Here is a 12,663-nt window from a genome sequence, read left to right as displayed (position 1 = left end):
CCGGGCCCCGCCAGCCCGCGCCGGGCGCCCCCGGGACCCCCTGGCTGCCGCCCTGAGACGGTGGCCGAGCGGGCGGGCGCGTAATTCTCCCGGAAGGCTTATTGGAGCTCCTCATTCTTGTTTGGGGGGAGACAGCGCCTTTCGGGGCGCGCTGGAAGGTGGGAGGGGGTGGGGGCTTCCTGGTCTGGTTCTTTGGCGTGTGTGGACGAGCGGCGGCGGCCGGCGCGGCGCGACAACAACTTGCTGGTTTTCAGGTTGGGTTAACGGCATGGAGAACAGTCACCCCCACCACCACCACCAGCAGCCCCCGCCGCAGCCCGGCCCTTCGGGCGAGAGGAGGAACCACCATTGGAGAAGTTACAAGTTGATGATTGACCCGGCTCTCAAGAAGGGGCATCACAAACTGTACCGCTACGATGGGCAGCATTTCAGCCTGGCGGTGAGTGGCCGGCGCGCCTCCCCGCCACCCCCACCCCAGCCATGCCCCGGGGAGCGCGGCCCGGGGATCCCCCTCCCGGCCACGGGGCCAACTGTCAGCCGGGACCCCGGACCTGGAGTTTGACAAGTGCCCGAGCCATGGGGAGAAGGGGGGGGTGTCTGGCCCTCCGACCCTGGGGAGTGGGGCCAGCCCTCCCATTCTCGGGACCCCCCCCCTCCCTACAGATGTCCAGCAACCGCCCGGTGGAAATTGTCGAGGACCCCCGGGTGGTCGGAATCTGGACCAAAAACAAGGAGCTGGAGCTGTCGGTGCCCAAATTCAAGGTAGGAGGACCCCTCCCCCTGGTCCCGCGGCCCCTCTCCACCCCCCACTCCCCGAGTTCGAAAATAACGCCAGCCCTGACCCCAGGCCCGGCCGGGTTCCGAGTTCCCGCCGGCCGGCTGCAAAGTTTGGTTGGGGAGGGGGAGCGCTGGCCACCGAGGTGTCCCCTCTCGGCTCCTGTAAACAGAGCCGCGCTGGGACGCCGCCGGGGGCGCGACTCGGTCCGCCCGCCCGGCTGGGGGCTCCGGATGGCCCCGGGCCCGGGGTCCCGCCCCCCTCCCCGGACACCGCTTCTGCAGGGGGGACAGCTCCCCAGCTCGGGGTGGGGGTCACCCCCGGCCGGGCAGCGGGACCAGGGGGCCAGGATGGGGGTGGGGACCGAGAGAAACTGTTTCTTTTCTCCCCTTGCCTTCCGAACCCAGAGGACTTCCACGTTCCAAACGATTTAATCCTCTGCTTCCCGGGCCCGCCCGCTTGCTTTTTTCTTATCTTTTTTTTTTTTCTTCTTCCCCTTCTTCTTTGGAGAGAAAGAAAAAAAAAATAAAAAAAGATTTCATATTATTTTTTTAACCTTCATTGTTTACCACCAGCGGGCGAGTGGGGGAGATGGTGTTTCCCTTCGCTTTGCACGTCCTCCAAACATACCCCACCCACCCCCTGCACCCCGTCCCGCCAGATCGATGAGTTCTACGTGGGCCCGGTGCCTCCGAAGCAGGTGACATTTGCCAAGCTCAACGACAACATCCGCGAAAACTTCCTGCGGGACATGTGCAAGAAGTATGGGGAGGTGGAGGAGGTGGAGATTCTCTACAACCCCAAGACCAAGAAGCACTTGGGCATCGCCAAGGTGGTCTTTGCCACGGTCAGGGGCGCCCGGGAGGCCGTCCAGCATCTGCACAGCACTTCGGTCATGGGGAACATCATCCACGTGGAGCTGGACACCAAGGGTGAGCGTGACCGTCAGCCTGCCCACGGTGGGGGCGGGCCGCGGAGCTGTCAGGGGGACCCCTACCCCTGCTGCCCCTGCTACCGGTCCCCTCTCTCCCCCGCTCCACCTGGACCTGCAGATTTCTCTTTTTTTTCCCTTCTCTTTTGCCCCCTCCCTGAGGGTAGTAAAGTCACGTGGAGCTGAATGTGTTGTCTGTTGCTAGGAGACAGGCTGTAATTTACCAAATGGGCCCATCCTTGGCCACTGCCCCCCTTGGGGACCCCCCCAGGAGGCTCCCCCACCGCTGACACCCCGTGGGCCCCTCGCTGCGCCCTGGTGGCCTCGGCTTAGGCGGTCCCCAGTGCTGCTGTATGCGTGGGGGGGAGGAAGCAGGGTTTGTTTATTAGTGAGATGGTGGGGAGCACCAGGGGCCCCTCAAGTACAGAAAGACAAAGTCCCTGCATTAAAAAGCGAGCCCTTTGAGATCCCCGAGGTGTCCTCGCTCCCCCCCCCCTTGCTGCCCCTTCGCCCCGGAAGCAGGAGCCCAGTGGCCCTCAGTGTTGTTTCATTGATAGAGCTGGGCGGGCTGTGCTGGGTGCTGAGGGCTGACACTGAGGCTTCCCTCCTCTCTCTTAAAGAGACAGCAGCACTTCCGAGGCCCTGCCTGCTGGAGGCCACACCTCCCACTGCAGGGACCCTTAGCTGCCTCCCTAACTGGACACTGGCTAGCTGGCTTCTAGGACTCTTGGGTTTCCCCTGGAGTTTGCCTGTGACACCCCCCCACACACACACCTTGGGAAGTCCCCACCAGAAGTGGAGACTGAGAGTGGCAGTCTGGAATGGAACAGAGGTGCTGGCTGGTGTGAGGACCCCTCTGACTGAACAGGTGGTGGGGGCTGCAGGGGCTTCTGGGCTGTGTGTGCACCAGGGTTCAGGGGACCCCAGGTACACCAATCCCAAGACAGGAGCCCCCAAGCCCTTGCTTGGTTGTTTTTAATAATTATTATGTATTGACTGAGCTTTAAATCAGGCTGGGGGATCTGGAAGGGACCCCACTGGTCTGGCAAGCTCACTTAGAAACATTTACTTAGCCTGTGCCTAGTTCTGAATCTCCTCAGGGGACAGTGGCATGCCCACTTGTGCTCCCCCTCCCCATAGCCCCCTTTCTGGGACCGGGAGTGGGTTACAGATCCTGGGGACCTGTATACTCCTGAGTGGCTGCGGTGATTTCTGCTTGCGAGTCAACCGTGGAAGCTCCTCCCCCTCACGGCCCCATACGCTAAGGGGCAGCCACTTCTCATTAGAATTGCATTTCTAAAAAAAAAAAAAAAAAAGGGGGCCCTCGGAGACTGCCAACAAAGTTTGTATTTCAAGAAAGATCAGTAAAGTGTAGCTCAAGGAATGTGGCTCCTTTGCATATGTAAGCTGCTGCTAGAAGGGTGTTCTATAAATACCAATGTCTGCCCATATGGTTGGATGTTAGGGTAGGCATGCTCTGAGACAGCACCCCTGACCGTGGGCACAGTTGGTGATCCAGGGCCCAGAGGGAGGCAGAGCTCACTGTAATGATCTTTGCCAAGTCGGCCGGGCACCTCATCTCAGATACATTGTAGTATCTCTGGTAGTGTCACCAAGCTTCCTCTTCCAAGTGTGACTTGTCCCTGAGCCATAAGCTGGGGACCAGAGGAAGGGGGAAACCAGCCTCTTTCCCCCAGTGCTGTGGGCCAGGTACTAAGAAAGGGTTTTGTGCAGTGGGGTGGCATTTCTGGGCATAGGGGCCTTCTAACAATTCTCAGGACACGAAAATTCTCACAACTGAGTGCAAGATGGGCGAGAACAAAGCTATTTCCAGGAGTCTCAGTGGGTGACCCCACCCAGGCACCTCAATGATCACCCACCTTGCACTCCCCCAGGGGAAACTCGTATGCGGTTCTATGAACTTCTGCTCACTGGCCGATACACACCCCAGACCCTCCCGGTGGGCGAGCTGGACGCCGTGTCCCCAATCGTGAACGAGACCCTGCAGGTAGGTTTGCCCTCGTCCTTGGCCACCAGCTTCCTGATGCCACCCTTCCCCATCTTCCTCCTCCTCCTCCTCCAACTTTGGAGACTGAGGTCTAGAAAAATGAAGCCAGCCTGACCTGGCCCACAGCAAGCTGGGGGGAGGCAGGTGAAGGCTGTTTTTCCAGAATCCCCCTTCAGTGTGGTGGTCTTTTCCCAGAATCCCCCTTTGGTGTGATGGTACATTCCCAGCATCCCGGGCAGTGTGGCTCCCCTGTTCCTGGTGGCTTTCAGCTCCCCTGAATCCCCCCTGCCAGCCTGCCCTCAGGATAGGCTGGGGATCCTGTCCCACAGACCCGGACCCCACTCTGGATGCCTCCTTTTTCACATTGATTTTGAAATATGGTACTAGAACAACAATGCACCCCTTTCTTTGACCCCCAGCAAGCAGTCAGGCTCCTCCTTTCAGAGCAAGCTTTCCCAGCCCTGCCTCCCAAGTCATACACCTGTAAGAGCCTTCACAGGGGGCTGAGAGCGCACGGGGGCAGGAGGGATTCCCAGCTTCCATCTTCCACCCGGCCACCCTCAGTCATTTTTCCAAAGGAAGTGTCTTTACTTATTTGCCGCTCAGCTAGAGGTTTTATTAGGCACTGATAATGTTTATTCTTATGTTGCTCTCTCTAAAATTCCAGAATTCGAGCTATTTGTCTCCCTGTACCCCCACTCCGCATCCCCAGATTACAGTTTTCTCTACTGTCCTGCTTAAAACAGCTTGGATTTCTGATAGCCTGTGACTAGAAGGAATTCCTACTTCAACCATAAAGACTGGAAGACAGGATCTCCTCTTTCTTCTGACTCTAGAATCATCAACAGGCTCTCAAGGTTCCCAGAAAATTCCTGGCAGGCCCAGGGTTAGAGAAGGTTGGGACCTTCCCAGCCCCATACCGGGACCTCCTGCCGTCCCATTGGCTCTGACCCCATAGCATCCCAGAGGTTTCCAAGGGCATAACTCTTCAGGAGAGCAGGCTGCCGTGTCCTCGCAAAGGGCAGGTGCAGGGTGCGAACCACTGGCCTTTGGGCTGCCGCTGAGTGTTTCACTCCTGGGCCCCGACGCTCTTCTAAGTCCTCCCTGCTCTCCCTGTGCTGCAGTTTGAGGACACTCAGTCCCTCGACGCTGAGCTTTCTGGAGAGAAGGGAGCACGGCCCCTCTGACACATGCCCTCCCGGTGGTCTCACACCCCTCTCTGTCTGTTCTCAGCTGTCGGATGCCTTGAAACGCCTCAAGGACTGTGGCTCCGGCTCCTCCTCCGTCACCCCCAACAGTGGAGGGACACCCTTTTCCCAGGACACGGCTTACTCCAGCTGCCGTCTTGACACGCCCAACTCCTATGGGCAGGGCACCCCGCTCACACCGCGCCTGGGCACCCCCTTCTCGCAGGACTCCAGCTATTCCAGCCGCCAGCCCACTCCCTCCTACCTTTTCAACCAGGACCCCACAGCCACATTCAAGCCCTGGAGACACGAGAGCAAATTCACGGACGCCTACAACCGGCGCCACGAGCACCATTATGTCCACAACTCTGCGGCGGTCACTGCGGTGGCGGCAGCTGCGGCTGCCTTCCGGGGCACCTCCGACCTCCCGTTCTCTGTGGTCGGCGGCAGTGGGGGCAGCAGCGGCCCCCCGTACAAGGCCCAGCCTCAGGACTCGGCCACGTTCGCCCACACTCCGCCACCTGCCCAAGCAGCCCCAGCCCCCACTCCTGGGGTCACCTTCAAGTCGGCCTTCTCTCCCTACCAGACCCCGGCGCCTCCCTTCCTGCCACCCCCCGAGGAGCCCACCGCAGCGGCCACCTTCGGGGCCCGAGATGGTGGAGATTTCCGGAGGGCGCCCGCACCCCCACCCTTGCCACCTGCTGAGCCTGTGGCCAAGGAGAAGCCAGGCACCCCACCTGGCCCCCCACCTCCGGACAGCAACAGCATGGAGCTGGGTGGCCGGCCGACCTTTGGCTGGAGCCCGGAGCCCTGTGACAGCCCTGGCACGCCCACGCAGGAGTCGTCCCCCCCAGGCCCGGAGAAGCCCCATGACAGCCTGGACTCTCGCATTGAGATGCTGCTGAAGGAACAGCGCACCAAGCTGCCCTTCCTGAGGGAGGAGGACTCGGACACCGAGCTGCAGATGGAAGGCAGCCCCATCTCCTCCTCCTCCTCCCAGCTCTCCCCTCTCGCCCCCTTTGGCACCAACTCCCAGCCCGGCTTCCGAGGCCCCACGCCGACTTCCTCGCGACCCTCCAGCACCGGTCTGGAAGACATCAGCCCCACGCCTCTCCCAGACTCAGATGAGGACGATGACCTGGACCTAGGCCTGGGGCCTCGGCCCCCACCGGAGCCAGGCCCCCCGGACCCTGTTGGTCTGGGCCAGACTGGCGATATGGCTTCAGATCTAGTGGGAGACAGGACGCCAAGCTCAGAGAAGATGGAGGAGGTACTACTATATCTGTCTGTCTGTGTCTCGGTGTGTGTCTGTGTGTGTCTGTATATCTGTCTGTCTGTGTCTCGGTGTGTGTCTGTGTGTGTCTGTATATCTGTCTGTCTGTGTCTCGGCTTGCTTGTGTCTGTCATGTGTCCCCTCCTTCCCCCTTGACACCTTTGTGATAGCTAGCTTAGACACAGAAACAGCAGGATCAGGAAAGCCAAGGGTCAGCTTCCGTGTAGCGTTTGAGGATGCAGAAAGCACAGGCGTGGGGACCCAACAGCTGCGTTGACTCTGAGCTCCTGGCAGCCATGGCGAGAGAGGGAACCTGGCCAAGTTCTTCCCAGAGAGAAATTCTGGACGGAGCCACTCTGATAGGATTTTAAGTAGACTTCACAGTGTTGGATTGGGGTGATGGCTTTGAGGGTCTTCTCTGTTCGTGGCTCAGGGGTGCTTCCCTGGAATCTGGCACCGTCTTGGGAGATGGATCTGACCCTGGAGCCTGGTGGTCCCTGGGGTAATAGAAGTCCGTGACAGGTGTGGTGGGTATGTATACTCAGGAAGTGAAGTTTCTCTCTTGCTCTGGGCAAAGGAAGCTAAGGACCAGCTCAGGGCTTTATGAAGTGCTGGACCAGGCCCTTTGCCCTCGTCCTGCCTGGCTCCAGTGGGGATGAACACCGAGGGCCCTAACACAGCTCCCAAGGGCTCTAACACAGCTCAGTGCTCCTGTGGGCGGTTCACATGAGGGACCAGAGCCCTTTGATTAAGCAGGCTTCATGCCTCAGGGAGGAACAGAGAGGAACCTGCCCAGAGGGGGCTGCAGGTGCCGGGTGTGGGCTGGGGGCACACTCAGCCCTTCCAGGGAGGTGACTTCTGGTGTCGGAGCAGAGGGTGGTGACAGGTGGGCCCAGAGGACAGGCTGCTGCACACCCACTAGCTGGGAAGCCCAGTCTAGTCCAGAGAGTGGGCTCCTCCGCGCTGTCCCTGTAGAGATGGGTTAGAGACCCAGCTGGCATCTGGCATCCCCTAGGAGTCAAGTCCTTGGAGCTGAGCCTTCAGGCCAGCTCTCGGCACCCCCCTGCTGACGGCTAGGAGCATAGCACCTGGTCTCCTGGGCGAAGCAGGACATCCGTCAAGGTCCCAGCCTGCCTTGAAGAGGGGGACCAGGCAGCAAGGCGGGGGTGGGGGAGACCCCCTTTCTTCAGCGGGGCGATTAATTAATTAAAAATCCTGATCCATGAGCCCTAGATCTGTCACTTACTGGTTTAGTGACCTTGGGGAACGCACTTTCCCTTTCTGAGTCTCAGTTTTGCCACCTGTCAAATGGGATGGAGAGCACCCTAGGGCCTCCCCTAAGGGCAGAGCGGCCTTTGGTGGGCACCCGGCCCTCTCCCCTCTCGCCAGTTTCTGCCTGCCGGGTTCCCACCCCCAGCGGCTGGGGGAGGGGCCGAGGAGGGGCCGGACCTGAGGGCTCTGCTCTCCTCCTGATTGGCTGGCTGCGGAGGGTTGGGTTAACCCTGTGTGTGCTGTGTCTGTCCTGGACTGATTTCCTGTGCTTTCTAGGTGGCAGTCTGTGCATGGGGACCCTGAGCAGAGAGGGGGACTTGAGGGGGAGAGACAGAGACAGGGAGAGAGTGCGCACGCGCACGGAGTGGCATTTGTTTATGTCTGTCTGTGCATATGCATTTGTGGGTCGTGTGAGTGTGCGTGACCACTGGTGCGTGCATGCATGTGAGTCTATGCCAGGGGTGTGTGCGCACGCACGTGTGAGTGAACATATATGAGGGACATGTCCACTGATCTGCACATGGCATGGGTGTGTGTGTGTAAGGATGTATACTTGTGCATGTTTGTGTGTGTGTGTGTGTGTGTGTGTGTGTGTGCACGCGTGCGCGTGCACGCAAGGGAGTGTGAGCTGTAGGGGGCTGGCAAGACCGGACCTTCCTGTTCCCACTTCCTTCTGCCTCACGTGCAGGTCTGACCACTGATAGCGGCCACACACACCTGCCCTCTGCCCCCAAACCGCAGATCCAGACCCTCCCTATTGCCTGCAGCCACGAAAGGAAGAGGTCATTTCGCTCCCTGAACACTCACGGGGCAGGGCCAGAGCCAGGACTCTGGTCTCTCTCCAGGAGCCCTCTCCTCCCCTCTCTCTCTCCCCCCTCACCTGGTTCCTCCCAGCTCCACCTGGGCTTCTAGACCCTCTCCAATTCCAGGCTTCTTGCATCTTGCTCCCTAAAGCCTCCCTTTCAATCATCAGAGCCCTGCTCACTTTACAGCCTCGTCAGTTCCGCTGACTCCTCCTTGGCCCCTATCTGCCCTCCATCCTAGGCAGCCTTCCTCCTGTGCCGCTGCCCTGGGGCAGGGGCCTCAAACTGTTCAAATGCATCTGCTCATCTGACCAGTGGGATTCTGGAGTCCCATCTTCCAGGGAGACAATTCTGCTAAATGGAGGTAGAAACTAAGGCAGCCCCGCTCTCAACAGCATGACAGCGTGTGCTCAGTGCTCTGCGCTGGGGTGGGTGAGGATAGCCGCCAGGCAGCGTGAAGACAGAGCTCCTCCCTCTGACCCTCACCACTGATCACCTGCTTGACCACCACCGGGGCGAACCTCACTGCTAGGACAGCTAGCTGGTCCAGGCAGGAACCAACTTCCTGCTTCCAGTCCTGGGTCCTTCTCTTAATCGCTGCATGGCCTTGGACAGGCAACTTAAGCTCTGTGTCCAGTCACCTCATCTGTAAGACTGGAAGTGACAGACCTACCCTGTAGGGTTGTTCTGAAGCTCAGCTGAACTGAACACATAAATCGATGAGAGTAACTCAGCCCTCAACTGTCAGTTGCAGTCACACACCTTCTAACTAGCTTTTGAGCAGAGACCAGCTTCACAGGCCCAACCCCTGTACAGCCCAGTATGTTAAAAATTCAAGGTATATGCAACAGTTCCCACTGACAAGCATTGCTACATTGTGATTGGAGGCAAAGCTCTTATTATGTTAAAAGTGCTGTAGTGGATGTGGAAGTATTTCTTTAATGTTTCTCATGCATGGAAAGATACATTAGATGCTAAGTCAAGGATTTGACTAATTTTCATTATGAGTGTACTTAACTGTTCTGACATATGTACCAATTCAAGGCAAAGACAGACTTTAGGAACAGACCTCTCCTGGAGACTGCTTGATTATATATAATAAGGTGTTGCTACAAGGTTCCAATCACATAACATAATGCATCATGGAAGCTGAGCAGACGTGTGTGACTGTATCAGTATTAGCTTCTCTGAATACAAATAGAAACAAAATCTCTTAAAATAGAATGGGATCCTTCTGCTTGCCAGCCTTCTTCACAGCCTGGTCTCTTGGGCACCTCCTCTAGTTCACATGCCTCCTGGTTCTCTGCCTTTACCTTCTAGAAGGTCATCTTGATGAGAGCGAGACATCTGTTCTTGTCCACGGTGATTGGCACAAAGGGGCTGCCAAGCAAGCAATGGAGAATGAATGAATCTTCGTGATTACCCTCTGAGATGGGAAACTGAGGCTTAGAGAGGTTATGTACCTTACCCAAGGCCATGTGACTGGGAAGATGGGACCCCAGCCAGAATTGCACAGCTCCAGTTACGAACATATTTTTTTCATTTTTTAAAACTTTGCCAGTTTTTAAAACTTTTTGTTACGAATGATGTGAATACTTACACAGCAAATAAGTTTTACCTTCAGCAGAGGTGGGAAGTCACATGGGACTTGGTTGCCCATCTTTCCCTTTCAGCTCTTGGTGGATTTAAACCGTGTGCCTTTGGGTTGGCAGCTCAAACCTTTACCACTGGGCCACCAGAGCTACCACACATGATGGGGTTTTTTTCCTCCATTTGTTTTTAACAATTTAAAAAAACTGGATTGAAGATATACAAAACAAACTAACCTTCCATCCAACCATGCATACGTGCTTTGTTCTGTAACGCTGGTCTCCACGGTGTAACCCACTTGGCCCATTTCCTCTCTGGAATTCTGGTTTCCATTTGTTAATCGTTCCGTGCCTCTCTCTCTCTGCGGTGGTATCGTGCCGCTCGTCCATTTACGGCTTTCCTTCACTTTTCTTGATATAGGTCCGTTGTCTATGAATTAGTCTTCCTCCCTCCCCCCTCCCTCCCCGGGTCCGGTCACTATAATGACTCTGCATGTAAACGTTCCTGTAGTTTTTGTAGGAGCGGTCTTTGACGTGTCTTTTTGTGGCTGACTCACCTGACTCAGCAGTGGCTTGGAGGTGGTGGCATGCCCTGCAGTGCTTTACTGGATCCTCGAGTGTCTCCCAGCCTGCATTGCTCTCCGCTGTGTGAATGTACCATGTTGTTCTCATATGTTTATCCACTGACGGGCACTTGGCTTGCTTTCGTCCCTTTGCTGTTGTAAATGATGCGGCAGAGAACATGGATGTGCGTGTATCTCTGTCGCAGTTCATTTCTTCACGACCTATACCTAGCAAGAAGACTGCTGGATCAAATGTATTTCTACTTGCCGTTTTCTAAGGAAGCGCTGAACTGCTTTCTGTAGAGGTTACACCGTTTTACAGTCTCACCAGCAGCGGACCAGCAGCAGAGGAGAGTTCTGTCTCCCCACAGCCTCCCAGAATCGGTGACTTACCGCCTTACTGAACTTTGCTACTGCTGCTGGGGTCAGCTGCTCTTCCCTGTTGTTGTTTTGATTTTCACCTGACCTCTGATGATCTGGAAAGTTTCTGCAGGTGTTTGTGGACCATCTGGGTGTCTTCTTAGTAAAGTGTGTTCTCCTGTCGTCTGCCCACTTTGTAAGTGGGTTCACTGGCTTTTTTCTCGCTGAGCTGTTGCAGGGTTCTGTGCCTTTTACAGAGGAGTCCTTTGTCAGATGAGTTGTTGCCAAATAGTTTTTCGTCCTCTGTAATTCTCTTTCCACTGTTTCAGAGAAGTCACTTGACTGACAGACATAAAGATTTAGTTTTCAGAAGGTCCCAGTAATTTCATTTATCCTGTGCTGAGTGTTTATTTTTATTTGTTTGATAAGTCTGTTTATGCCAGAGGTTAGGGCTCCCAGTTCATGCTCACTTTTTTTCCTTTCATACTCTTTATAGTTTTGGGTTTTATGCCTGGATATTTGACCCATCCTGAGTGAGTTTTCATGTATAGACAGTTTTTGCAAATTGATAACCAGTTTTTCCAGCACCGTTTGTTAACAAGGCTATCTTTTCCTCAGTTCATAGATTTATTTATCTCCGTCAGCGATCAGCTGTCCTGATTAAAAAACCCTCACATTGCCGTCAAGTCAGAACTAACTCAGCTGACCTGCCAGCCGGTTTCCAGAAGCTTTAAATCTCACAGGAAGCGGTTGCCTGTCTTTCTCCCTCTGTCTGTAGGAGGATGGATTTGCTTCTGGGTGTTGTAGTCAATTTCACTGTCCTGTGTATCTCATACACATTGTGTTTTGTGACATTAGTTCCAAACCATGTGTCAACAGCGCTCTTCCTACTGCCTCCCTGTGTTTCCTGTCTCCTTTAGTCCTTCCCAGTCCCTTTCCGCTTTCTGACCTTGTGCTCTTGTCTGCTTGGTTAGCCTTAGAAGTATGTACCTGTCCACCTTATGTTGCTGTTGTAGCCGACGCTCCTGCAGGGTCACCTTGTAGGCTGAGTTGAGCCTGAGATGGTTCTGGGGGTGTGAAGTGAGGCTGAGGGTCACAGCAGAGTCTAGGGCTTTCTGCCAGTCTCTCTCAGACCAGCAAGACTGGCCTGTTTTGTGCTTCTGAGTTTTGGCCCATGTTTTTCTCCATTCTGTTGTTGTGTGCTGTCTCTCCCCCGGGTTTTCAGAGGCGGTGCTCTGCAGACAAGCTGACTGCCCATCTTTCTCCATAGCAGCTGGTGGTTCGCTGTGTAATCCCTTACCACGAGGCCATCAGAGCTCCCTCCCAGTCTCTCGTTGTAGTTGTTGTTGTGTGCTGTGGAGTTGGAACCGACCCAGAGCTGACCCTCCAACCAGTTTTCAGAGGCGGTAATTCCCACAAGAGGAGCTGGCCCATCCTTCTTCCGCAGAGCAGGTGGTAGATTTGAACTCATGCCTCTGGGTGAGCAGTGCAATGTTTCCTCGGCACTAGGCCACCAGAGCTTCTCATCCTGTCAGGGATCTTCTTTCTAGTGTGAGCCCTTCTGAGAGTCAGCGGGCATGACTTGGATCTTCTGGCCTCAGGGTGTGGACACAGAATGCCGGGTGCTTTTAATGGGACCCTCGCAGAAGGCCGCCTCTCCTGCTCCTTGGAGAAGTGGATTCTAGGCGCTGGCTGGGCCTCCAGGCCTCACCCCACCCTCACTCTCCCCGCAGGCCCAGCAGTCCTCAGGCGAGGACATGGAAATCTCCGACGACGAGATGCCCTCGGCCCCCATCACCAGTGCCGACTGCCCCAAGCCCTTGGTGGTGACCCCAGGGGCGGCCTCCTCTGTCCTGGCACAGACTCTGCCGCTGCCCCCACCACCTGGATTCCCGCCGCTGC

General features: G+C 56.2%; 1 protein-coding gene across 1 annotated transcript in view; it reads left to right on the top strand.

Annotated features, from left to right (window-relative positions):
* Nucleotides 1-268: 268 nt before the first annotated feature.
* The window catches only part of SETD1B (SET domain containing 1B), a 24,383-nt gene continuing 11,988 nt past the window's right edge, over nt 269-12,663 (top strand). The window contains exons 1-6 of the mRNA XM_006894712.1: nt 269-439; nt 664-762; nt 1,437-1,707; nt 3,602-3,714; nt 4,948-6,171; nt 12,495-12,661. Coding sequence (XP_006894774.1) covers nt 269-439; nt 664-762; nt 1,437-1,707; nt 3,602-3,714; nt 4,948-6,171; nt 12,495-12,661 — 2,045 coding nt within the window. The remainder of the gene's footprint in view (nt 440-663; nt 763-1,436; nt 1,708-3,601; nt 3,715-4,947; nt 6,172-12,494; nt 12,662-12,663) is intronic.

The sequence above is a fragment of the Elephantulus edwardii genome, unplaced genomic scaffold, assembly GCF_000299155.1.
Source record: "Elephantulus edwardii isolate Elephantulus edwardi_28Jun2011 unplaced genomic scaffold, EleEdw1.0 scaffold00148, whole genome shotgun sequence".
In the NCBI taxonomy this organism is placed as follows: Eukaryota; Metazoa; Chordata; class Mammalia; order Macroscelidea; family Macroscelididae; genus Elephantulus; species Elephantulus edwardii.
This window is presented reverse-complemented; position numbering and strand designations above follow the sequence as displayed.